At 41.5% G+C, this 26,511-nt stretch overlaps 2 protein-coding genes across 2 annotated transcripts in view; one reads left to right on the top strand and one right to left on the bottom strand.

Annotated features, from left to right (window-relative positions):
- The window catches only part of LOC125880432 (integrin beta-3-like), a 49,747-nt gene extending 44,121 nt beyond the window's left edge, over positions 1 to 5,626 (bottom strand). The window contains exon 1 of the mRNA XM_049562908.1: positions 5,608 to 5,626. The gene's annotated coding sequence lies outside the window, so the exon portion shown is untranslated. The remainder of the gene's footprint in view (positions 1 to 5,607) is intronic.
- cpn1 (carboxypeptidase N, polypeptide 1) lies at positions 358 to 25,313 on the top strand. Its single transcript, XM_049562909.1, has 9 exons — positions 358 to 797; positions 4,567 to 4,763; positions 8,289 to 8,444; positions 15,600 to 15,776; positions 15,906 to 16,017; positions 20,725 to 20,864; positions 22,870 to 22,969; positions 24,476 to 24,594; positions 24,846 to 25,313. Exons 1-9 carry the CDS (start codon positions 563 to 565, stop codon positions 24,954 to 24,956), a joined length of 1,347 nt encoding a protein of 448 aa, XP_049418866.1. The 5' UTR covers positions 358 to 562; the 3' UTR covers positions 24,957 to 25,313.
- Positions 25,314 to 26,511: the final 1,198 nt, after the last annotated feature.

Here is a 26,511-nt window from a genome sequence, read left to right as displayed (position 1 = left end):
GACTTAAGAGTTAATGAATGGATGATTGAGGGCTGCAGGGGTTGGGGAGAGCAGTGCCGTGGAAACAACCCCTCTTTCCCAGGAAGGGAGTATAGAACAAGAGTTTGAGACAAAGACGGGGAGAAAACGAGTGTCTCAGAGACAGAATGTAATTCAGATTGTGTGTGCATAGAGCCGAGGGGGCTGTGGGGCGAACTACTTGAAGCAGAAGCATTCTAAGCGCCAATAAAGCAAGTAGCATGTACTTGACAAGGACCCAAAGGGAAAGAGAGAGGGAGAGAAGCAGCTGTTGGAGGAGGAGAGTGAGACAAAGAAGGAGCGGGGGGCTGTCCTTACTTGCTCTTCAGTGTGAGGTCTGTATGTGGGAGGAGGCAGAGGGAGAGGGGAGAGCAGGAGAAAGAAGAGGACAAGAAAGGGAAAAGAGCAAGCGAGGGAGTAGGCAGCATGTTTGGTGTGTGAGGAGGCAAATATACATCTGAAAGAGTTTTGCATAGTTGCAGGAAGTCCCAAGCCTCATCTCCTCTCCTCTACTCCAGTGCTGCACAACTTGGGCAGAGGGACCATGCAGCAGGGGTGGACTCTACCCTGGGTGGCTGCGCTCCTGCTGGGGCTGATGGGGCTCCGGGTGTGCGGCTCAGAGTTCCAGCATCACCGGTACGAGGACATGGTGCGAGCCCTGTTTGCGGTGCAGAGCGAATGCCCCTACATCACTCGCATCTACAGCATCGGGCGCAGCGTGGAGGGGCGCCACCTCTACGTGATGGAGTTCAGTGATAACCCAGGCATCCATGAGGCATGTGAGTAACTCCTGATTCACTGTCTGACAGCCCAGTGAGGATGTTACAGCAAGGTCAAGCATGTTTTGATGAAGGCCATGCACATTTGGGAATTTTTCATAGTAACAGTTAATGTAGTTTTCAGTCTTAATGAAAATGTGAAACTCAGTGTACATGAGTTATGGTTTCTACATGAGAGCGAGCTTCAACTTCTTTCAAATGCTGCTAAGCAACACTTGAAGCTGATAAACAAACATGATACAATGTTTTGGGGGTGCAGCAATTTGATTTATAATGATAATGGATGTCAAATGCACAGGCCCTGTCTTTGGCTGCTCATTTGTTTTGCACTTCTTGCTGTGGGGAGTGAGAGCATAGCTGGCAGGAGACTGAGCAGTCTGTGGGGGGGGTTTTGTTTTTTTTTATTCCCCCCAATAGATTCATTGCAAGCTTCTGATTTCAGTGCTGAACTGCTGTGTGGATTAATGGGTGGCGCTAATCTGTGGAAAACTCAAAGTGAAAGAGAAAAGGCAAAAGTGAAAGAACCGAGTGAACATCTGTAATTCATTTCCAATTTCTGCCATCCAACCACTGACAGAATGTGGGGTGTTATTCAAAGCTGAGCAGATGACACAGAATTTCACTTTGAGTCAACAAGCCTTTAACCCTGAACCCGATCTTGCGAAAACTTTCCTTATTTCCCCCCCTCCTCTCTTAACCACTGAAACAGCTCTCTAGGTGTTTATTTAGCATGTCAGATGCAAATTGAAAACCATAACCTCTTCATAGCTGATGTTTGTGTGGGAAACAGGCCAAAGGGTCACACTCTTGTGAGTGGTTTTGAAGATTTTTCCACTCCAAAAAAAAAAAAAAAAAAAAAAAACTTGACAACTGCAGGGAATGCTTTCTTGGCCTGCGACTGAGCTTGCAATTTTTTTTCTGCATTTGCACACGTAGGGGTTTCCTTCAGTAGAATAGAAGGATGTGCGCCTGTTCTGTTGCAAGTTGACCGCGGGTGAAAAACAGGAACCGTGCACTTCATGGAGGGGAGTGACCTCAGGGCTTGTCTGGGTCAACCACCCTGTACCCTTTCGGAAGTTCACGTCTTTCACATGCTGCTGAGCATGAGCATGTGTGTGTGTGTGTGTGTGTGTGTGTGTGTGTGTGTGTGTATATGTATGTGTGTGTTTTAGAGCTGCACACTAGAGCCAACAGTGTTTTCTGAACCTGAGGCCAGTTGGCCCCGCGCTAAAGAAAAGGAGGTGAATTGCAGCGCCCAAGCTGCCATTTGGATGCCTGAAGCAATTAGTGAAGGGTGTTCATAAATTTGGAAGTATCGGCTCACCCTCACAATGCCCCACACCCCAAAAACCTACACTTACCTCCTATCATGAACAACTGAGGTGCAAACTAATAAAACAATGCAGTGCTTTTAGTGTAAAATCGTTAGGGCAACAAGGACAAACGGGTTAAAAACAGCTTGAATAGGCTGTATGCTGCGTGTGTTTTAAGTGTGACTTTATGACTGTTTTAATTTACTTTTTACTATATAGTTTGTTTTTATAAGCTCTTTTTGCTTATAATTGCACTGAGGAGGTTGTATTTTATTCGTTGTACATGTACAATGATAATAAAGATATTCTATTCTATCCTAAGGTGACATAATTTTAAGCAGAGTGTTCAGCAGTAGCTCTGTCTAGCTGCAGTGTTTGGGGGTCCTTTAGTTCTATCAACACTGCAGCGGTGATTAATGAAGGGACCCCTGGGAAGAGGGAACCCTACACAGAGAGGGAGACTGTTTGGATAGGTGGCTCACCCAATCAGTGGGAATAGGAGTGCCAGATGATCTTATCCAAATAATTAAATCAGCTGTAATCAGACTCACTCCCCACAGCTCACCTTGGTCAGAACCTCGAGAACTACGTTATCAAGAAATTAATGTAAAGACATTAAGGTTAGTAATTAGTTTTAAGTGAGACTATGTGCGTTAAGAATAATCTAATGCTTTCAAATGAAAAGTTAAATTCATCAGCAATAAGATTTACAGTGTGATTTGGTCTGGTATGGCATGTAGCACACGGTGGCTAATGTTAGCTAAATGGCAACTGCACATCAGAGACCGTTTAAAGGTCTTGGGGAGTAATACTGCATATGCGAACAAAAGGTTGTATACAGCTTTATGTGGCTCCAAAGAAGTCTGATAAATTTCTACAATGGGTGTCATTTAAGGTTGAAAACTACAAGTTTAAATATGAAAAATCTGGACAAGTGGAGTTAAAAAGAAATTACCTTAGTAGACCTTTGCCGCTCGCTCTTTAGCGCTACTTGAGACTAGTGGCTCAAGGCTACATTTCAAGGCTACATTAGCCGCTATTAGCATATGGACACGGTCTCACATGAGACTATCACCTGCCAAGACGATATTCCTGCTGAATGTAGGCAGTGCCTGGTATGTTTCACACAGACATCTAGCTTACTAGCCAACAACTTGCTAATATATACACCGCAAAATTCAACGTTATTGGTACATTTTCCATTTTCTGACATTCCATGCCTCTCTCCTGTCTCACTGCCAGCCAGGAACCATCTCTCATGAGGGGCAGTTTGTATTTTCATGGCCAATATCATATATTATCAGCTGGTTAAACACTGCAACAATCAAATGTCAATGTCATTGCCTATTTCTTTGGTACTGGTTGAGGCTGCGACTTCACTGGTACAAGTTCACCAAAGTTGAACTCCATCGGATGCAAAGATGCAAATTGAGTGGTCCAGAAATGCATCCGAAACCTTGAACTGGGTTAGCATTTTCGCACTACCAGTTTCCTCTACTCAAAGTCAATGGTTTTTTGGTTAGACGCTTAAAATAAGGTCTGTGGTTAACACAAGCTTAAGAGACTTTCATGCTTTGTTCTGCAACATAAAATAAAACAGTAAATTCCATGTTTGTGAATTTTGAAGCCTTTATCAGTCTGAAAAATGGCAGTTGCTAACAAGTGACACGCTGAACATGACATTACAGTCTTGCTGTAGTCGCGACATTGAATCATGTGACCGAAGCGTAGTTTGTTTATAGCCTAACATTAGCTTTTTACTCCTGGCGATTGCATTTACACTTCAAAAATCATGAAATTCGTGTTCATTTGTGAAGTTTGCCTTGCTGAACAAAACGTATAAGTATCATAAACTTTAGTTTGCCACAGAGCTTATTTTCTGCAGTAATCCAAAATCCAATGGAAAAATCCCATAGGCTTTTTGAAGGAGGCACAGGGGACTGTATTTGCTTTGCAACGGAGAGCGAATGTTTTATTTGCTGCTGATGGAAATGAATGGGTGGCAAATATTCGCTGGTGTTAGTTTTGCTTGTGTGTGACCAAACATGCAAGAATCTCCGACAGAACCACTGGTGGTCAAGTTGCTTTGGGATTTTGAAAAGGAAAACAAATGCATAGAATAATAAAGAAGGAAATTGAATTGCTATTATTCTGCCATCTACAGCTAGTGTAGCTGTTGTAAAATAGCTTCGGTTTGATCAGATTATGTGGTGATGGATTCAAATGTAAACCCATATAGAAACACAAGATACGACTGTGGAGACTCATAAAAAATCCATAGGCTGAAATTGTAACATGAAAAAAACAGCCCACCTATTGAGTCTACTTTACTTTCATGTATGTGTATGTAGTATGTATGTGCATGCTCAGGCAGTCATTTCAAATGTCACGCTTGGCAGCTCTGTATGGCTTTTTGACCTCATGCCCCCTCCTCTACCTCTCTACTTCCTCCCCAGTGGAGCCGGAGTTCAAGTACGTGGGCAACATGCACGGCAACGAAGTGCTCGGCCGTGAACTGCTCATTAAGTTCTCCCAGTTTCTGTGCGAGGAGTATCGGGCCGGAAACCAGCGGATCATGAGGCTGATTCACGACACGCGCATCCACATCCTGCCCTCCATGAACCCCGATGGCTACGAGGTGGCTGCCAGACAGGTAATGTATACCCTGACATACATGTGAGCCCCAGGCTTACACGTGCCAAAAGAAAACCAGGGAAAAAGCTCCCACTGGGGCGCCTTTGGCTGTTTTTCTTCAGCAATCATTTGCCACTTGTGGAGAAAAAGTTTCCACATTTTTCCTTGATTGTGCTCTTGCCAGTGGAAATGTTCGAAATATTAAGGTCCCTGAGGAAAACTAAACACCTGCAAGTTAAATCACAGCACAACACATGTCTGACTCCATCTGATAACACATATCTAAAGTTATGTTCGTGCCTGTGTATATCCATTTAAGACAAGCGACCGAGAGCCAACAACAGTTTTTATTTCATTAAATCCTCCTCTGTTTGCTGATGTCTGTAATAACCCCATCTATCAGCTCCTGGAGAGAGCCACTGCCTTTCTACCGCAGGGGTAATTATATGGGCCGTGAAACAACAGACACTCATGCACACCCCTTTTAACACAAACACAATCTCACCAACAATCTCTTTGAGGCTGATTATATGTCCTGAGGAGGCCAGTTGCACATGACGGTCCCTCAGCCACTCAGACGACACACGCACAAAGCACTGTAATTTGTTGCATCAACAGATGTTTGGATGCAGCAGCATCTGGCAACAATGGGAAGGCTGCTTCATTTCCCACCATCCTAGATGGCATAGAATTGATTTTCATTACCAAGTGAGCAACAGAAATACTGCTTCATGCCCATGGCATCAAAAAATGTAAGACTTAAAGGAGCTGTATGCGACATTCAGAGCATATCTATGATTCAGAGTCTGAGTGGGGATGTTTTTGCACCACGCACTGTAAAAATAATGGACGGAGCTACTCACCCATTGGTTTGTGGACGAGTTTGGCATTTCGGCCATCGTCATCTTGGTTTTTCTGGAGCCACAAGAGACCATATTTGGGTGAGAGGCTGGAGCTGTGGAGGAGAAAAGGGCGGATATGACTGAGAAGCCGAAGACACTATTGGCAAACAGCCTGTCACTCAAGTGGCCTCGCCCTTATTTTTGCGTAACTTTAAGCTTTAATAAAACGTACAGTGGGCACTTTAAAAAATCTCCCCAGTACAGTTGTCATAAAGGGGGGGAGTGGCTAAAGAAACCATTTTTGTACCACACTGTAAACATTTTTCTCTCTGCTGTAAAGATGGGCGTTTAACATGGGGGTCTATGAGGATTTACTGGCCTCTGGAGCCAGCCTCATGTGGCCGTTCAAAGAACTGCAGTTTTTGGCACTTCCACATTTCCTTAATTTCTCAGCCTCGGTGGTTGCCGCTTGGTCTGCACATAGTTCTCAACATGGATGAGGCTGAGTTGGTGGTGTTAACCTCCGGGGGAACCGTAAGATGGGCTTTACACATCGCAACAATGCCACTGTCAGCAGTAACCACCGCAGAGACCTCCATGCATTTACATGCACGCACTGTCACACTGTCCACCACAACAAAGACCAGAGAATCTTGGATTACAACCCACACAACGAGGAAGCGTGACATCATTCTCTGCTCAGGATGCCATTACTCAGCTATATCTTTACATATCAAATAGTTGTTTGTTGTTACATTAATGTTCTCAATGTCATATACAGCTCCTTTGGGTGGTTCCATACAGAGTTCAGTCTGTTTTAATTGTCTTAGAGCAAGTCAGAAAGTCCTGTTGACGCCTGCATGGAAATACTGTGCAAATCTAACGAGAGTCTCCCTACTTTGGAATAAATCATTGTTTGGATTTGCTCCAGATGTCAAGAAAAGAAAAAGCTATAAAGAGAATATTTGCCTCAGTCAGTTAAGACAAATGGATTTTGAAAGTGACACTTAATGATGAAATGTCCTATTTGGAGTCACAGAGGAAGAGGCAAGAAGGACAAAAACGTTCCAAGGCACTCTGAGTCCTGAGTATAATAAAACAAACACTACAGCCATGCTGGAGGCTCTATGAGGCTGTACACTAAATGGTAATGCCAACACGCCAACATGCTCACGATGACAATGCAAACAAACTAATATCTAGCAGGCATTACCTTGTTCACTTTCTTAATCTAGCATTTTTGCATGCTAATTAGCATTAGCAGGGGCGGCGAATGGAATGTCATTAGTTTAGTCAAACAAGTCAAAATTTTGTCCTGATGATGGTGCTATAGGAAAAGTTGAGGGATCACCAAAGTCATTCGGATTCAACCTATGGGGAACATGAATATCTTTAACAAATTTCATTGCTATCCAAACAGACTTTTTACTCAACAGCACAAACGCCAAAATTGTGAGTCCCAAGTATAGACAAATCTAACAGTTTTGTGTGTTACACTATCACGTGAAGTCGCAAGTTGCAGTATCTGCTGTTTCCTGCTGCTTCCTGCTGCTTCCTGCCGACAGTGACAGCAGCAAAGGTTGTTGACTTTCTAATTTAACTCAGTTAATTGGTGACAAACTTTGGCATGAAACGTAGACATTACGTACTGCCAAATAACAGTTACATTTTCCTCCTATTAAACATAGTGGTTAACTGGTGACTTTCCAAATGCGTCTGTGGTTGCTCGTAGTAATTGCCGTAATAAATAAGCACAGATTGATTAAGTAAAAATTAAGGCTTTTACAAGGACACCTACATGTTCTGTTTGCGTTTGTTCAACAGCCGTCGTCAATACAAGAGCAACCACAATGCATTCGGCTGAGTCACTGGTTGGTTAGTAAATGTGTTCTGTTTGTGATGCCAACTGAACAATGTTTACTTTTCGGTCAAGTTTCCCTTTGTTAGCAACTAATATTGTCTCTCACAGTATTGCTACAGTTCACTGACCAAGTTAATTCATTCTGTGGGTCCACCGCAGCCCCTGGACAGTAGCCCGCTAACGTGAGCTAGCTAAGTAGTGTAAACTTAGATGACATTACTTGTTTCACCACCAGTTTTTTTCCAAAGTTAAAGTATGCCACTACCGTTAGGGCAGCCAAAAACTAAAAAGGTTCTTCCTGAACTCCTAGACATCATTGTGGAAAATTATACACTTCTTATGACAGCTTTGATTCAAATGCTTGTGTACTGTAGGGAGAAGTCACTGCAGTAATGGCGACTTGTTTACCTTGGGTACTTCCTTGGATTTGTGTATAAGTATAATAAAGAAGCTTCAGATTTGTGTCTGCCCTGCAGTATTACAGGACTCAGAATTTCTTGGAATTGTCTCGTTTATGTGGTCTTGACATCCTTTTTTGGGAAGGATTTGAGTTTGGATAAGGAAAACAAGGAACTCATTGTGAATTAAATGCTACATCCAGTAAAATAAAAAGGCCTGTTGGAGATCAGATTTACTGATGTGACACTGAAGAATGCCTGTGCACTTTGTGGAAGATGCACTCCAGTTTTCCTTCACTGCTTCCAAGCAATATGAATTCATATCTTGATAAAGTGCGTCTTAAAATCCAAGAAGCTATGTTTTAAAGTGTCATAGTTTAATGACTCTCCTGGGAGCAAAAACAAGGTTTGAGGAACTCAATATTCTGTCTGTGGGTCAACAGGGTCCAGAGTTCAATGGCTACCTGGTGGGTCGAGGGAACGCCAGAGATTACGATCTCAACCGTAACTTTCCAGACCTGAATGCACTCATGTACTACTACGAGAAGACCAACGGACGAAACCACCACCTGCCACTGCCGGATAACTGGGAGCAACAGGTCAGTGCTACTGGATAAACAGGGAACATCCATTAATCTGTGTCTGTGCATATATGTGCAAATACATGTATGTGCTTGCGTGGGAGTGAGGAAGATGGATGAGTACATTTCTCATGCTTGTGCGAGTGTGTTTCCAGTGTTTGAATACGGAGTTGAATAATGAGCAACTGTAACATAGCTGAGTTATCTTGGCTTTAACTTTGTTGACATAAACGAATTCATGAGATTTGTATTGGATGAGATTCCGCTGCCAGCTGAGCTTTTCCTAAATAAAAAGAAAGGGGCCCCTAAATTCAAACAGCAAGTGGACCCAGTGAATCGCTCCGTAGGCCGTCTGTTTCATGTGTATGTTTGTGTGTGCCTCTACAGCCTGGACCATTTGGATGGGTGTGTTTGCTTATCTTACTGTAAAACCTATATCTCCTCATATAAACTGTGCTTTTCTTCATCTGGGTCAGACGGAGGCTGCTCTCCTTTGTCTTTGATATGTGAAACATGCTGGCAAAATGGAAGCCTTGCTCGTTCCAACTCAGATGACAAAGCGCAACAAAAGCGTCACTGAAAATATCCTTTCAGATCCACCCTTACAACCTCTGAATATTTTGAGATCTGCTTGTTTGGTGAATTTTTTGGAGCGCAGGAGATACATTCCAATCTCAGAATAAGCTTTGAAAGACAAATAAATAAAGTTGGCATACAGACGCCCTGTAAAGCTCCCTCGCTCTTGGAATCATAAAACTTGATATGATATAGGTACTGTATATGAAGACTTTAAGCTTCAGCTAAACATTTTTGTCATTCCGTCACCACCATGAGAATTTGAACCGACCTACTCTGCAGTCTCAGAGTGTAACTGTTAGCTGCTACTTCCAGATACTGCGTGACTCTCCACAAACCTGTGATTTCAAAATCATCAGTTCAGTGCCAAGTCTGTCTTTGAAAAGTAAACACTTTTACCCAGTGGCGCCCTCACGGGGCGACAGGGGGCCACGGCCCCTCTGATACCATTGCTGCCATCCTGCAATGGGTCCCCCCGGCTAAATAAACTGGAGGCTGTTCTTACTGTCTTTAAAAGGCTGTGGCTTGTCAATGAACTAGCCAACCAAATGTATCCATTGATACCATTCCAAGTCCATTTCAGCAGTTAGGCACAATTTTAGTGAGGGAATAAAGCCCAGTTCAGATCAAAGATTCACAACGAGATGAAATCGTTTTAGAATGTTGCAGAGAAAAGTTGCAGTGGTGTGAACTGGCTGGTCTGAGCTTGACTCAAGCTGGCTGATGGTGTCACCTGCAACTCATCTGGTCACATCGCCAGTGGCTGGTTTTAGAACGTAGATTACATCACCTGTTTCTACAGCCAGTCGACTTGTTGTAAAGTTCGCTGGTCAAGTCAAAATAACACAGACGACGTGTACACCTGCTGCTGCACCAGGTGATCCGTCCCTGCCGAGCCCTCTGTTTTCCATCCTCATGGTGTGCCGGTGTCGGACGGTGGGTCGCTTCTGCTGCTTGCTGTATATGCTTATGCCCCCCCCAACACACATACAGTCCATCTAATGCTCGTTTTGTCTGTGTTTTTCGCCATTTCATCACTACTACAAATGCAGCTGTAGCCAGTATCTCACTATCACTATCCTCATTTATATTTTAAGTAGCTACAAATTATATTCAGCCACACAATAAGTCTGAAAAGCTGGAAATCAGAGTGGAAGTACAGAGAGTTGTTGCATAGAGATGATACACCATCTCATCTAGTTGCACTGGTGTGAACTGGCAGGTTTTTAGAACGTTGCAGAAAGGGGCATTGTGAGTAGTTGCAGGTTTAACTCGTCTCATCAAGAATCTTTGGTCTGATATGGGCTTAACTGGCATGGCCATTTTCACAGGGGACCCTTAAACTCTCACCTCAAGATATCTGAATGAAAATGGGTGCTAAAGGCACCCGTAAGACTCCCATGGGCTTGAGAATCAATCTATTCCTTCAAACTAAAGCTGTATTTGTCTTTTTAAAGAAAAGGACAACCAGTCTATTTGAGGTACAATGTAAAGATCAGATAATAATACATCATTTTAACTGTAAAACAAGAAACCAAAGTACTCAATTCCTTAACTTTCATGTTTACTTCAACTAGCCCGTATACTACTACATCTGCAACAGCAAATTCCTGAAATTCAATTATGGCTTTTGGTTTTGGTCTTCCACCCAAAGATTTTTAGTGGCATCATCTGGCCACCCCTAGGAAAAAGTTCTGTGGGCACCACTGTTTCACCCCCTGTGCTCTTTTCCAGTGGGTAGTGAACAACTGTTAAAGCCCTGGTGGGTATTTTTCTTGCTGTGGCACTACTGAAACCCAATAATCAACTTCACTGAAATATTTATAACACTCTAATCTCTGTGAACAGCCAGGTACTGCACATGCAACTGCATGTCCTGTCGATTAGTTTTAAAAAATATAAGAAACAGACACTTGCCCTTCACTGAGAATAACACCGGGGGGGATACACAGTGTCATTACAAAAAAGTTGTTCAGTATTGCAGGATTATCTGTTGTAGAGGCACAGTTTTGTTCTGGTTGACTTTACTGTATTTCACTGTGCACTTGTTATTTCAGATCACTGCAGTGTAAAATGTAGACAGAAGGGGAGGGTGAGAGTGTGTGCTGTCAAACTATTGCTAATAGTCGGCTGTAAAGTACATTTTAAGTATTAAGGTCAGGTCCTTGGAGATGTCTCGTCTGCAGGCGTCTTATCTCCAACAGACACTTAGAGGGCTTCTGTTTTCAAGGTTAACTTCCCCAATGTTTTTACTCTAATTTGGCTCTCTGGTCCCTTCTGCCTGAAACCACTGGGTAGTATTATGGCTGGATAATTTAATGTCTCTGAAAATGCAATAAAACATCCCTCTAAGTATTCAAAGTCAAATGTAATCAAATATATATTACAGTGTACAGTGTGGCCTTATTTTAGACGGTAGTGCAGAGGGGTAAAAACAATATTGTGATGTTATAACTTTACCTGGAGGGATTTTTAACATTCACAGATACATCTAGTATGAAGAACAAAAGGTCTGACAAAGATTTTTATGTCACACTTTATTTTACAGTTCTCTAATAAGACATCCTTTGTATCAAATTATGCTGTAGTTAATCAGTTTCATTTTGTTTACTGAAGAATTTTCTTCAAATGAGCAATAACTGACCCTGTTAGTAAGTGAAACTATAGTAAATAAAGGCCAAATACTGTATTGTTGTCTGAGCTCTCAGTGATTTGCCGGACTATTACAATTCCGTTAAATTTATTTTATTACAGCCTGTGTTGTCTAATTAAGCTATATGAGCCCATGCTGGTAGCATTCATTGAAATGTGGTGTCTAATTAGCTGCAGCATAATTTGGTAGTATAAAGGTTGGATAGCGTCTAATTGTAACATATTTTGGATCTGATATGGTATTGTATTTTATTTCTAATTAGTCTATGATCTTGTAAAATGGTGTTTAATTGTGTATGATGATCTCCTACTTTGTTTCTAAGTATAATTTGGCATTAAAGTGTCTAAGTATAGTATAGTTTGGGTCTACTACAGCATTATATGGTTTTTAAAGCTAGGGTATGCAGAATCAGGGTTGTGCGCTGCTCATTCGCTCAGCCTCTCCTTCCTCCACTCTCTCTTTCTGTGGTCCTTCCGCCTCACTCCCCACCACTGTGGGGAGCTCTGGAGATGGACCTTTGGTTGGCAGCTGTGGCAGCTCGAATTTGGCCAGTGCAACCCCCAGTGTCACAGTTGGCTGTGTTAAGGTAGCAACAGAAAGTTTGCTGATCCGGTGTGGAGTCAGGGCTGTTCAGTTCCCTGGCGCTGGGGTTTGCATCAGCTGGATTTGTGTTGCTACTGCTAACTAACAGCCGCTAACTTGGGGTTCAGCTCCAACACATTCTCACTACAACCTGGTCACATATAGTATTGATGCTTGGTCATGGAGTTTCCCTCATCTAGATACGATGTGCAAAGTATCTAGACAGTTGTTGACGTCCTGTTGTTGGCGTGTAAAGTTCTGCCTCTTACATGCATTGTCTTTCTTAAAAATACATTTCTGTTTTCAGGGGAAATTTACTGTTTATATGCAGTGTCTTTCAAAATAAATGCATTACTTTGATACAAAACCACAAATTGACGCATGTGGTTGGATTAGGTAACAAAAGCACCTGGTTGGCTTTAGGAAAAAAGAACAGGATTAGGCTTTATAATCTTATGGGACCTGAACACCATTCTCCTGGCTGAAAGTCAGTGTTTGTTGGACCCATCCACCACCCCTCCCACCTGACATGGACTTCCATTGCCTTAATCTTCGTTCTTGTGCCAAGGCTGTTGTTGACACTATGATTTGAACTGAGTTGTTGATTTGATTTGTCTAGCTGTTAAGTTGAAGCCACAGCTATGCGTTTTAAAATTTGATTAGCAGATTTTCTCTCCATCTTTGAAATGCTTCATCAATTTTGACACATTTTATTTTGTTTGTCACACTCTTTTTGAAAAGTCAGTCTTGCTTGTTTGAGTTGCTTTGCAGTGTAGACAGCTGCTACCAATGCTGGTAAAGCAACTTTTTCTGCAGGACTTCCTGTCATTGAACTGAGCTCTGAATGAAGGGAACAGTGCACACATCTGCATTTGTAGAGCAGCTGAATGCCCTCTCTCTGAAAAGACCTGTGATTGGCCAAAGTCTCACAGGATTTTTGCCCAATGATGGCCAAGTAAACTGCCTACCCCTGCTTTAATTACAGCATCATTTAGGTGTACTGTGCCTAGTTAGGGGGTTACTGTGTTTGTCCTTTCGATTTTATTTTTGGGGCAGTTTTAGACAGAAAAGGTCACTCTGCCCGGTGAGCTAGCAAGCTGTTACCTGTTTAATAAAGAACAAATTATTTCTAGTTTTCGTCTGATTTGATGCAAAGTACGGCTCATTGTAAAATAAAATGCAGCCGATTTTTTAAATGTCTTATTATGATAATTTGTTTTTTTTATATTACAAATCAATGAAGCATTTGTGTTCCCAAGCCAAAACAGCCATTTATTCATCTTTTTCCTATTTACTAGTTCCTGGGCTGCAAATGTGTGTGAGAAAACTAAAACACTGGTCCTCCCAGTCGCGAGCTGGCTGTCTACCCACATGACTGCCTCCTGAACGGCAAACACAAAAGAGTAACTGTGCCACTGTTACAGATACTTCATTCATGCCGGTTGGGATTACATCCTCACAGGCTGGATGAAGCCACAAGCCTCCTGTGCTCGCCTGCAGGCTCAGCCATGCTACATTTTAATTAGCCAACTGATGATGCTTCATACAGGCGAGAGAGACTGTTTCACAAAATGATGCAAATTCAGACAGGGCAAAGTTGGAAAAGATATCTAGACAAATTTTTTTTATCAGCTGCAATAACTCAGGAACCTCCAGGTGACCTACACATTGGTCTCTTTTTGTTCCTGTAAGAGGACATCCCTCATACAGTGTGAAATCTGACCCTGTCTGTCGACGAACCAATGAGATATCTAGAATATGTGGATTCCTGTACATTCATTATTAAGACGGCATGGCACCCCATCTGTTCAGTTATCTAAGTTTTGTAACACTAGGATATGATTGTCAGTGTGTGAGCGTGTCCTTCATGTGTAACCCTACACCCTGGTGGTGGCTCTGACTTCAAACACAGTGTATATAAAGATCCACAGACAATAAACACCTGTCAGTCCTCAAAACAGAAGTCCTACTTCAAGGCCAGGCGTCCCTGATCACCCTGATTATTCTTCAGCTGAACCAGACTGTGTTTATTGTCCCACATACCTCATTCAAGGAGAAGCATTACTCCTTGTCTCTCTGCGTGATATATGACTGGGAGCGTGTGAGGATAGTTAGCGCTGACAGAGAAAATAAATGGCAGCATGAAGTGGAATTTAAAGGTTTAATATGTCTGAAGCGTCGCATGAGAGACGGAGTAACGGTTGTGTTTCTGTCCTGGCAGCTTTAATCTTGCATCGTCTTGTGAAATTGTCTTTCTACTGAATTCCAGACACAAAAACAGAATCATGGTGAAAATATTTGCATATGGTAAAGCAGAGAAAACTAGGATTTGTCCAGATAACCAGCCAAGCAGAGAAGCCAGTGGTTCTGGGTGAAAAGAAAACCAGATGTTCTTCAGTCCACTGGTGTTGTTTATGAAAATGTCTGGGATGAAGTGAAAATGTATCAGTAACAAGACAATATGCAGTAGGTCTGGCAGTCACCAAGAGGGCATTGGACCATTAAATTTTAGGAAGCCAATGAATGTATGGAGTATAGTTGGACTATGTTTCACAAATCTGCCGGTGTTTATGTGCCAGTGTTTATCGTATCAAGGCAAGCATGGCGAAATTGGCAGCTGGCATTACTGTCCTCACTCGGCTGTAGCACACTCATTTTTTAAGCTAAAGGAAGCAAAGGTGTTGGTGTCTTATGTAACTAGACAACCTAAGGCATCTAGTGGCACCAACCATGTTGGCATAGCTTGCTGGAAAATGGGTCACATAACACTCCAAATTTAGGTTAAATTTTGGCAAGGGCACAACTGGCATTGCTTTCGTCAAAGGGGTCCTTTGAACTCTCACCTCAAGATATCTCACTGAAAATGGGTTCTAGGGTAACTATGACTCTCTCCTAAAGTTCAGAGGGCTTGTTCCCAGTAAATGCACTCCTTCAAATTAAAGCTGCATGTGTCTTTGTAAGGAAAAGGACAACCAGCCTTTTTGTAGAACAAACATGCTGATACATAACACATCAAAACAGGATTGTTGTGGTACTTAAAATGTCAACTGTACCGGGATTCGTCAGTGCATATTAGGTAATTAGGAATGTTAACTACAAAATAAGAAACAGAGTATATCTGTATGCAATTCCTTAACTTTCATGTTGTTTCCAACTAGCCTATACACTTCAACAGCAAAATGAAATCCCAGAAATTCAGTCATGGCTTTTGGTTTTGGTATGTCACTCCAAGATTTTTTTCTGTACTACAATGAAATAAGTAGCTTCAGTCAGTTTGTCTTTGTATGTATGTCCATATGTCATGCAAATTGCCCTGTAAATACATAAGCCTTAAAAGTTATATTTATGTATGTCCTCCACAGGTTGAACCAGAGACTTTGGCGGTCATAAAATGGATGCAAAACTACAATTTTGTCCTGTCAGCTAACCTCCATGGAGGAGCTGTGGTAGCCAATTACCCCTTCGACAAGTCGAGAGACCCTCGCATCCGAGGGAGGACAACATACGCCGCCACTCCGGATGACAAAATCTTCAGAAAGGTGCGCTGCAGATTAAAAATTCTTTCCAGATGTTGTACGCATCTGATCTCATCACTGCCTGTTGTGCATGTGTGTTTGTGTATGAAAACGTGAATGATTGGGCACATGTGCGTTTGTGCGTGATAACAGTTGGCGAGGACCTACTCGTACGCACACAGCTGGATGCACAAGGGTTGGAACTGTGGGGACTTCTTCGATGAGGGAATCACTAACGGGGCCAGCTGGTACTCTCTGTCCAAAGGTAAGCAAAACATCTGGTCCTGAAGAGAAAGCAACAGATAAAACAAGAGTTTTAAAAACAATAGAAGCTCAACAAACAGCAGGTGAAGGCAGGTCAAGACTACCCATGGGAAAGAACAGTCTGAATTTACCTACCAGCACCATAAAGGACAATAGTGACTCACAACCTCCACCTACTAACAGATTGTTCTTTGTGCAAAATTCCAATGTGTTGGAGAGCGTCCATTATTATTCCCCTTCCAAAGAAAGCCAAGGCCACCTGCATGAATGATGGCAGGCGCTGGCATAGACTTCAGCATGAATGACATGCCTTGAGTGGCTCGCAAGGCAAGCTTTCCCAGTGTCGTCATGAACTCTCTGACTCTTTCCAAGGCCTCCATGCTCTCCTTTTGCCTTTAACCTCTTCACCCCTCTCTACACCAACAGCTGCACTCCCACTGACCCGTCAGCTTAACTGCCCACATTTGTAAATGACACATGCCAACAACAACCTTAGGGATTGTACGAAAGTTATTAGCGGGTAAAGGGAGGGTAGTCTACTGAAAGACGAGTAGACTGATTTCTTGGAAGTGCACACTGCACAGCCACTTTATGTCACCTCACTTCATTTTTTATGTCCACATCATTTTGTCCCTGATAGTGGTAATAACTGTTTAGAAAGTAGTTAATGGTTTAAACACAGTGTGGCTGGTGACTGGTACGTTCGGGACACACAATCCAACATTTGCCATAAACGACCCCTCTTAAGTCCCATCCTTTTTAGCTCTGTCCCCCAATAACAGTTGAGCACACTTGGAACCAATCAGAACCTCATTCATGTCTAGATGGTAACCCCAGATTTGCAATATGTTCAGCATTTTACAGGATTATTTGAACCAAAACTATTCATTTTCCCTAACTCTAACCAAGTGCTTTTTGTGCCTACACCTAACCAGACCTTAACCACAGTGTTGCCACACCATTCAATAGCAAGACAAGAATATTTTCAAATGGCTCCAGAGAGTTTCGCAATTCTAGGTTTACCATGTTGCCACAGACCTGAATTTCTGTGAACTTTCCCCCTCCCTGTCATACAAACGTTGCCATTAGTTGGGCTTTATGCAAGACCAGTGCTGAAACATCAAAAAAAAGAAAGAACAGCAGAAGAAGGAAAGACAAAAAAAAGAAAAGTCTGGTCTGGACATACTGATGTTGACAAGTTAGCTAACTTGCTTGCTTCCTCCAATGTTGGTTAGTAATACCTACCATGATTACAACATGCGCATAAAGAACATGCGTACTGATGACACATCAAAGTTGTGCAAATAGACAACAAAAATGTGATGCAAATTCCATTAGCTGTATTAGCTTTGTTTAACTCTGGCAACTTTTACCCCTGTGTTTGTTTGGTTTTCAGGAAATAACCCCATAAACTCAAGGTTAACCCTTGTCCACAGGAGGGCCAGCAAGCCCTGCACTAGACTTTTGGCAGGACTGTGCCAGTGTGAAAGCTTTTTAGCCCCATGCTAACAGTTCCTTTTGCCCCAGGCTAACAGTTTCTTTTGCCCCAGGCTAACAGTTTCTTTAGCCCCAATCTGACAGTTCCTTTGTCCCCAGCATAACAATTCCTTTAACCCCAGGCTAACAGTTTCTTTAACCCCAGCTAACACTTCCTTTAGCCCCAGTCTGACAGTTCCATTAGCCCCAGTCTGACAGTTCCTTTAGCCCCAGTCTGACAGTTCCTTTAACCCCAGGCTAACAGTTTCTTTAACCCCAGCTAACAGTTCCTTTGTCCCAAGTCTGACAGTTCCTTTAGCCCCAGTCTGACAGTTCCTTTAACCCCAGGCTAACAGTTTCTTTAGCCCCAGTCTGACAGTTCCTTTAGCCCCAGTCTGACAGTTCCTTTAACCCCAGGCTAACAGTTCCTCTAGCCCAAGTCTGACAGTTCCTTTAGTCCCAGTCTGACAGTTCCTTTAACCCCAACTAACAGTTCCTTTATCCCCAGGCTAACAGTTCCTTTAGCCCCATGCTAACAGTTCCTTTGTCCCCAGGCTAACAGTTCCTTTAGCCCCATGCTAACAGTTCCTTTATCCCCAGGCTAACAGTTCCTTTAGCCCCATGCTAACAGTTCCTTTGTCCCCAGGCTAACAGTTCCTTTAGCCCAAGTCTGACAGTTCCTTTAGCCTCAGTCTGACAGTTCCTTTAACCCCAGGCTAACAGTTTCTCTAGCCCCAGGCTAACAGCTCACTTAGCTAAGTGAGCTGTGAAAGCCGCTTTGGCTATGCTATGTGTTAGACTCAGGTATGTCAAAAAGAAAACTACATTTTAAAGATTGTTAAAAGCAATGGCTGGGGTCTTTCACAGTCTTTACAGACATATTACTTTGTGCATAGTCACAGCTTAGGTTAGCTAATGTTAGCAAAACGTTGGCTAACTAGCTAGCTAACGCGTACTTACATCAAGAGGAGCTAGCCTAACATCAGCTGGGGTTGCCACCTTCTTATTTCTGTGTTTAAAATAACATTAAAGACTTCTGAAAAATGACTGATAGGGTGGTTGCTTACATATTTTTAAGCTGACATGAATTATCGTTAGCCAAAAGCTCAAGGCTAACATTCCTTTATGTTATCTCTGCAAGGCTACATGCTCCCCCAAAGTAACCTTCTACAGTAAAGAGAGACTGTTTGGCACTATGGTCTGTACTTAGTTAAAAAAAAATACATAGATAAAGTACTTTACTGATCCCCAGAGGGGGGAAAGGGGAAAAGAGGACACATACCTGGCAGTGCAGGGGCAATGTTGACTCACAGTCTTTCATCCTAGGTCTCTGTGTTGCTTCTCCCTTTTTCCATTGAGACAAGAGTGACTTTGCCTCAATTCATGTCATTTTGATTTGTTGATAAAGTTAACATTGTGAATATATCTTTCCATTGCATACTGCAGTCCTTGCTGTCAACTTAACAGAACCATGTTAGTCAAGCTTGTGTGACCTAGCAACACTAACTAAAGGGGGCGAGACTTTGGATAGGTCAATTGTTTGTGATGTGAAAATTGGTTGCTCTGTTTACATATTAAGCCACATATTAAGTTTACATGATAGATCGTCTTACATTTGCTTATTTATGCACTGAGGGAGAAAGCCTTTTATGCACCAAGTATATTAAAAAAAAGCAGAAATTTAAAACTGTTACATCATTTTGAAATACTGGCCGTGTTGCTATTTTTTGTAAGTTGAGGGAAACATCCATTGGAATTTTTAATAAAGCTAGGGAGGGACTTGCTTTTGTATAACGTGAACCATAAGGTTTAGCTGCCCTTTCCACCCCAATAATTTTCATACAGTCCCAGACTCCCTTAGCAGTCTGCAAATGGAAGAAAATCTTGACTTTGATCCACAACTGCTGCAGCCTGTCTTAATTAAATTTCAGACATATCACTGAAAACATTTTAACATCATCTGTCCTTTTTTAACATGTCTCTGCCTCCTCCGTGCTGTTGGACTATAATTTTCTGTACTTCTGACTGCAGAAAAATTGAAAAATAAAAAAACAGTTGGCATATAACACCCATAATTGGTTTCACATGGAAGCACATAAACACATGTACGTGACTTTTACACATATTTGTATTTTTATCAGCCTAATTTTACTATTATACAAGTGCTAAAACCAGCCAAACCAAATGTGCTACACTGGAGCAGATTTAAATTTACACTTGCAGTGTGTTATATTTTTAGTCTAGTGTCATCCAGTGTGTCCTGTCAGCAGTCAACCATGTCGGATTTACTGTTCTCCAACTGCTCCTAGAAAATTAAAACCGTGAATATTTGAGGTTTTATTTTTGCATTTTCGTGTGACATGATAGTAGCCAGAGTGCTTAGTGGATCTGTCATTAGGTCTTGTTTTAATACAATATTATTTACTGGCATTGGCCACCTACAGGCCATTAGGAGTTATACTAGCTCCGACACTGGCAGGCACATTAAAGTCCACGTCCCCCCTCGATTAGTTTATGAGAAATGTTTTGCTAGAATGCCTGGAAGTTACAGTACACCAGGTTCGTCAAAATGTCTGGGCATGTATTCAATTTCAGTTCAGTTAATCTATAACTGCTACAATAACAAGACCCGCGTCTTTGATCTGTAAATCCTGGTCTGGACTGGTCGGGATTATTCTTTGGAATGTGTTGAGCTTTTTAGGTTGAGACATGCAAGCTTTTGAATTGGATGAAAACGCCCACAATCGCATTTCGTAGGAGCATGTTATGTTTATTTTAACAACTCCTTTCACTCCAAGTGTTATGTCATGGTCTATGAGGTTAGATTTGAACCTTACCTCCCGATTCCTGGCCTCATCATGCCTTAAGCTTCGAGGAAAAGTAGTGCTGTAGTTGCAGAGACTTAGAGGATTGAAGTTTTCAAAAAGCCACTCTGCTGTTGGCCTAATATTAGTCTGTGTTAAAGATCTGTCAAAAACAACAAAATGCAGTGGTTTGGAAAAATCAGCTTTGACTATGTGAAAAAATGTAGTAAGGCTCCAATGACCGAAAATATGTAACAGTGGCTTTTAGATGGACTGAAAAGATGAATGAAATCAACTCCTTACAAACTTGAACAGCTCCTTTAAGGGGTGAACTAAGGCCCCGTGTAAACAATTCAATGCTGGAAAATAAAAAAAAGTGCATCTTCCCTTGAGGTCTAAAGTAAAGAGTCTGTTTCTGTGTGTTTCAGGCATGCAAGACTTCAACTACCTGTACACCAACTGTTTTGAGATCACCCTGGAGCTGAGCTGTGACAAGTTTCCTCCAGCATCGGCACTACCCAGGGAATGGCTTGGCAACCGTGAAGCTCTGGTGTCATACCTTGAACAGGTCAGAACACACAACACTGTCCTCCTTCCCGAATATGACTGTATAGGTTGTTTTTACAAGCAGAAATTACAACCCATAATCATGTTTCTTTTCAGGCAACGACCTCTAGTGGCCATTGTAATTATTACTGGAGCAAGTCAACCATCCCAGTACAGCCTGTTTCAAACTTGACAACATTCTAAATGGGTCCAAGTGTATTTCATTGTGTATTGTTTGTTAATGCAGCGGCTGACAAGGAAACTTCCTTGGTAGCTGACAGGAAATAAAACAGGGACCAAAGCTGCTGCCATGGCAAGAATAGCAATGAAACAGCCTATAACAGCGGTTCCCAACTGGTCATTAGTTCAAGGTCCACAGGGTTTAATGTATTGAGCATCATACTTGCTTTTGACCATGTTGTCGAGCTAGTTTACTGTCTCTGTTGAATAGCTGTCCATTAGTCATTTAGTCTACAGCAGGAAATGGCACTTCAAAATAAAAGCTATGAGCCAGAAATTCACTGTACTTCAAAATTAAGTGTGGTTACAAACTTAACATGTTCACGAGTCACTTGCAGTCCATTCAGAATGGACCCGCGACCCACCAGTTGGAAACCACTGACCTATAAAGGCAGACAAAGTCAGCATAACTGGATGGATCAAACTAACACAGGACTTTCATCCAGGAAACAGGTGTTTGTGTCCCGTGTGAAACCTAAAGTCAATGTGTTATTTCAAGAACATAAAGTTATATGTCATATCATTTAAGCTGCATGACGAGATGTGTCACATGACGTTACCTTAGTAACAAATGTACCTATTTTAAGCCAAACCGTGACCATAACCCTTACTGGTTATGGTCAGCCTGTCATTCAAGTGGCGCATCCCTTAAATATGCGTAACTTTATTCACCCCTGTACAATTGTCATGAATATTGTTAATAATATGAATATTATTGTAACTGCTTTTTGTACCAGGCTGTAAAAATGTTAATTTCTACTGTAAAGTCAGACATTTTAACAAGTGTCCATTAGGTGAACTGTAGTTCTTGGCACTTCCATATTGGCTTCATTTATCAGCCTCGGAGGTAACCACTTACATTAACCACATGTTTAAAACTACGTCCATTAACTGTCGTTTACAAGGTGTTCTGTCATCCATCAATAGGAGTGCTTATGTGGGAAATGCTCCTGTGGGTTGTATTCACAATAAATCATTTTTTAAATCGTCATTACAATGTCAACTTGCATGAAAAACACTTGGCAGAAACGGCAGAAACGTGCACATTGATATATGTTTAATCATTACAAGTAATATCATTGTGATTTTTAAACAACATCACTCCATATTGTATATATTCCTCATATCATGCAGCCTCAACATACACCCTCTCACTATCTGACAAATTACTGGTCACTTACAGCTCAGTGCACACAAACACAAGACACACAGTACAGTCACACACAAAACCCATCTACCAAGAGTCCTGAGCCCAATCCTCTGGATTCTTGTAAATATTGGCTGGGACTCCCTGGATCAAGTGCCTTAAAATAAGCTGCCTGAAATTCAGTGTAATACAAGTAATCTGACTTTTACCCTTCATCAAGTATGAAAAGAGGCCTTGGTTTGAGGACAAATTACCCTTTATCCAAGGTTGTCAGAGTGCTGAGATAAAATACAGTCATCCATTGCCACTAATAGTGTTTCTTAAGCCACGAGGGAGGGCTTGGATATGGAAAACTTTTTCTGCAGCACTGATTAAACAGACTGAGCTGAAAGGGCCCGCAGATACTGTTCTGGTTTTGTTTTACTGTATGCAGACCACAGGGGCCAGGAAGTTTAATAAGGGCTTAAGTTTTGGGAAAGTTGTATCAGAAGTGTAGTTTATGACCTCATATGACATGTTCACAAAGATATCTATGGTCACACATACCTGTATTAGCACATATTTTATGTTATTATATTTTCGGTGGCATAAGCTCAAGCACAATACAATCCAACTAAACAGAATACCTTATGTGTTTCAGGTGCATCATGGGATAAAAGGAATGGTGTATGATGAAAACAACAACCCCATTGGCAACGCTGAGATTTCAGTAGCTGGCGTCAATCATGATGTGACCAGTGGTGAGGAGGGGTTGGAGGGGTGTCGGTTAAATATGTTAACTTCTTAACTGCAGTGTTGAATAAGTATGTGAGTGTGTGGGACATGTGGTAAATGATCTGTTAATGTCCTGGCCAGTGATGTGTCAGAATAGTGCTGCCAGGACTGACACTGGAAAGTAGCAAGTCACCATCTAGTGGTTAATGGTGGAAATGTACTTTGAAAATAATGTGAACTATGTATATGCACTGTATTTACATTAACCTGAAAACTGTACTTAGGTTCAGCTCTGAGGCACTTGTAATTTACTTGAGTATTATAATTTTACACTAGTTTATACTCGACTGCATTTAAGGTAGAAGTTTCTTACTGTTTTTTTTTATCTGACAGCTTTAGTTACATCTTAAGATTTTAGAACTTTTAATGAACTTGTCAAGTCTGATGCATTATACAGTAAATTGAACAACTCACCAGAGGAGGAGCAGAGGATGTCATCTGGGGCCCCAAATGTTTTCTCAAAGGCCCTGAATCTTATAGGTTTTAGAATATCCTGTTATCAGATGATAACATATGCCCATGTTGTTTATCCTACTGTGCTATTTCCTAAAGAAACTTAATGAGCAATGCTGTTTACGTCAAATTCATACCCTACTTACAGTATATAATGTAGCTTTCTTAGGTGGCAGGAGTAAAATTTAGTCATCGGCAACATTGGTTGTGTTTTGGTTTCAGAATGATGAAGATAGTTGGAGAACAATTATAGGTCACTCAACTTGCTTTGCCTGGAGGCCACTTTTGCAAAATGACAGAAGGACGTGGGCCAGTTAATAAACAAAAAATAGTAATTAATATAGAATAATATATTTAGCTCAGACCACTGTCAGCAGCCCAGGGGATAAACAAGTTCTATTTTAATGCTTTATTTTATTTTTTTAATGCACACTAGTAAATAATTTGAATTCAAAGTACCAAAAACTTACCATTAAGAATCAGCTTATTTTCACTGCGAACTAGGAAATGATCGGCAGGCCACCTGGCACCCTCTCATGGCCCAGATTTGGCCCTAGGGTTGCAAATTTGAGTATCTCTGATGTAGGCTCTACAGGATGATTTTTTCCCCCTTGGTAACTATCATGTTTTTCCCAAATGATGTATGGATATTTAGGCATTCTATTATCTCAGATTTCTTGTAAAGTAGTGCATATAGCTGCTGTAAATGGGGATAAGTTTCCACAGTGGAGCATGCCCCTTAGTTAGCTAATATTGGCTACTGTTACTTTTCGTCCCTAGGAGAACTGTGTTATTTCTACTTTCCAAAGTTGCATAGTCTTGCTTAAAATAAATGTTGCTGATCTTAAGTACTTTTACTTGAGGACAATTTCAAATGCAATACTTTTTGAGTACTTTTACAATGTGGTACTACTGAACATAACTTAAGGATCTGACTACTTTTTCTTCTGCCACTGCATGAACTAAAATAAATGAGTTGGTTGTTTCCACCTCTCATCTTTTCTTGTGTGTTTCTCCAGGAGTGGATGGCGACTACTTCCGACTTCTGTTACCGGGCACTTACACTGTTACAGTATCTGCTCCAGGTTACGTTCCCTCCACTAGCACTGTCACAGTAGGACCAGCTGAGGCCATACAGGTGTGTTTCTGTGTGTATGAACAGGGCTGATAAGGGTGCATATGACAGGAAACTTATAGCTGAGTCACAGTTTTACCTACCAATTTACCTTACTTTCAGTTGAAAAAGCAAGTAGTAAGTGCTCTAAATATGCTCTTAGAGACCCAGACTCACCTTGTGATTCATATTTTGTGTGCCATTGTGTTCTTTTACGCTGGAAATGTGCTCTGCCTTCATCACTTACACCTTGTTCTTCATTTTTACCCCGACAGCTTCATTTTTACTTGAAAACGGCACCAAAACAAAACCTTAAAGGGAAGCACCACAACGGCAAGAAGAACCTCTCATCTCCCAAGGCCCCTTTAAAACTCGGCCCGAGATGAGACACGGACAATAACACACAAACATATATACACTCTTATTGAACATTAAATACACACACACACACACACACACACACACACACACACACACACAAATTATGGAAATGATAATTGACCACAGTATATGTATGTAATTGTACCTTTGTAGTCCTATGATGGTGTATTTCAAACCTTGTGTTTTTGTTTGTGTTTTTTGTGTCTGTATTAAGGAAATGGTGCAAACTCGGTGTATTTATGTAACAGCATTGATTTGTATGCGCACAGCTATCCTGTATTTGTAAAGGTCTTTTTGGATTTTGATTACTGTAATTTGATGAAAAATGAAAGCGAAAATAAAACAATGTTTTTGCTGTCCTATTTACCATCTCTGTATACTGTGATTCAGCTTTATTCTGCTGGTTTATTGTTTTGCAAGGTGCTTGATAACACTGAACAACAGTGGTGTGCACAGGGGGGTACAGGGGGGTACTAGTCTGTCTAGTTAGTCTGTTTTAAGGCTACATAATGTGCCATTATATAGTTATATATTTTCATATAAAGATGTCTAAAGTGCCCTCGAAAACACGCGGAACTTAGTGCCCTCTTCAGTGGCGAGAATGCGCTGTATGTGCCCTTTTTTTTCTTTTCACCCCTGCCCTTCAAAAAGTCTGTGCACGCCACTGCTGAACAACACCATTTTTCCTTGCTCATTACATACAAACCTGTCACAAATGGAATTTGTATGCAACAGGAGAGAGGTATAGGAATCAGAAACAGAGCTGATTATAATGAACCAATCAAAAAATCATTTATAAGCTCACATCCTCTCAAATTTAGAGGTTTGGTGGACCTTAAAACGGCACAGTTTTTGTATAAAGTAAAATAGAAGATGTTTCCAAGCTGTATCCTGGCATTGTTCCAACTTCGAGTGAGTCGGGATTAACTAACATGAACTTCTAGTTAATTAATAGTTAATTTGTGGAATGGTTTTGAAAAGGAAATGAAAATGTGTCTAATAAATAGTAGATTTAAATATTAATATGGAGGGAACTGTACAAAAAAATAAATTTCAAAGAGTAGATGTAATACGCTGTGGCTTTAGACTGCACCTTTTCAGTCAGAAACTTTCTTTGGTTTGTTACTGCTTCAAAACCCAGCCAACATTTGTATGTGGGCCCCATGTGGGTGGTAAATGAGCAGGAAAATGGGCCCTACATGGGACTGTCCAAGGGTTTCATAATGGCGCTATGCCAACTGCCCTCATGGTTGTTTCCACATGAGATGCCCATACCTACTTGGTGCCCAGGTGGCATAACCCACGTTGGGCCCACTTGGGTAAACCCACCCATGTGGGCAATTGGGGCCATTATGGAACCCATGGTCAATCCTTTATAGGGTCCATTTTTTAAGCTCATTTACGAACCACATGGGACCCACACACAAATGTTGACTGGGAAACCATGACTTCTAATTGATTTTTAAATCATTTCTCTTATATATTGTATAAGTTTGAATATATAGAAATAAACTGCAGTGATAGTACTAATATATCTTAATTTAATCCACCTTAAAACAG

This window comes from Epinephelus fuscoguttatus, linkage group LG20, assembly GCF_011397635.1.
Source record: "Epinephelus fuscoguttatus linkage group LG20, E.fuscoguttatus.final_Chr_v1".
In the NCBI taxonomy this organism is placed as follows: Eukaryota; Metazoa; Chordata; class Actinopteri; order Perciformes; family Serranidae; genus Epinephelus; species Epinephelus fuscoguttatus.
Note: the sequence above shows the minus strand (reverse complement) of the source record. Positions and strands in the feature narration are given on the sequence as shown.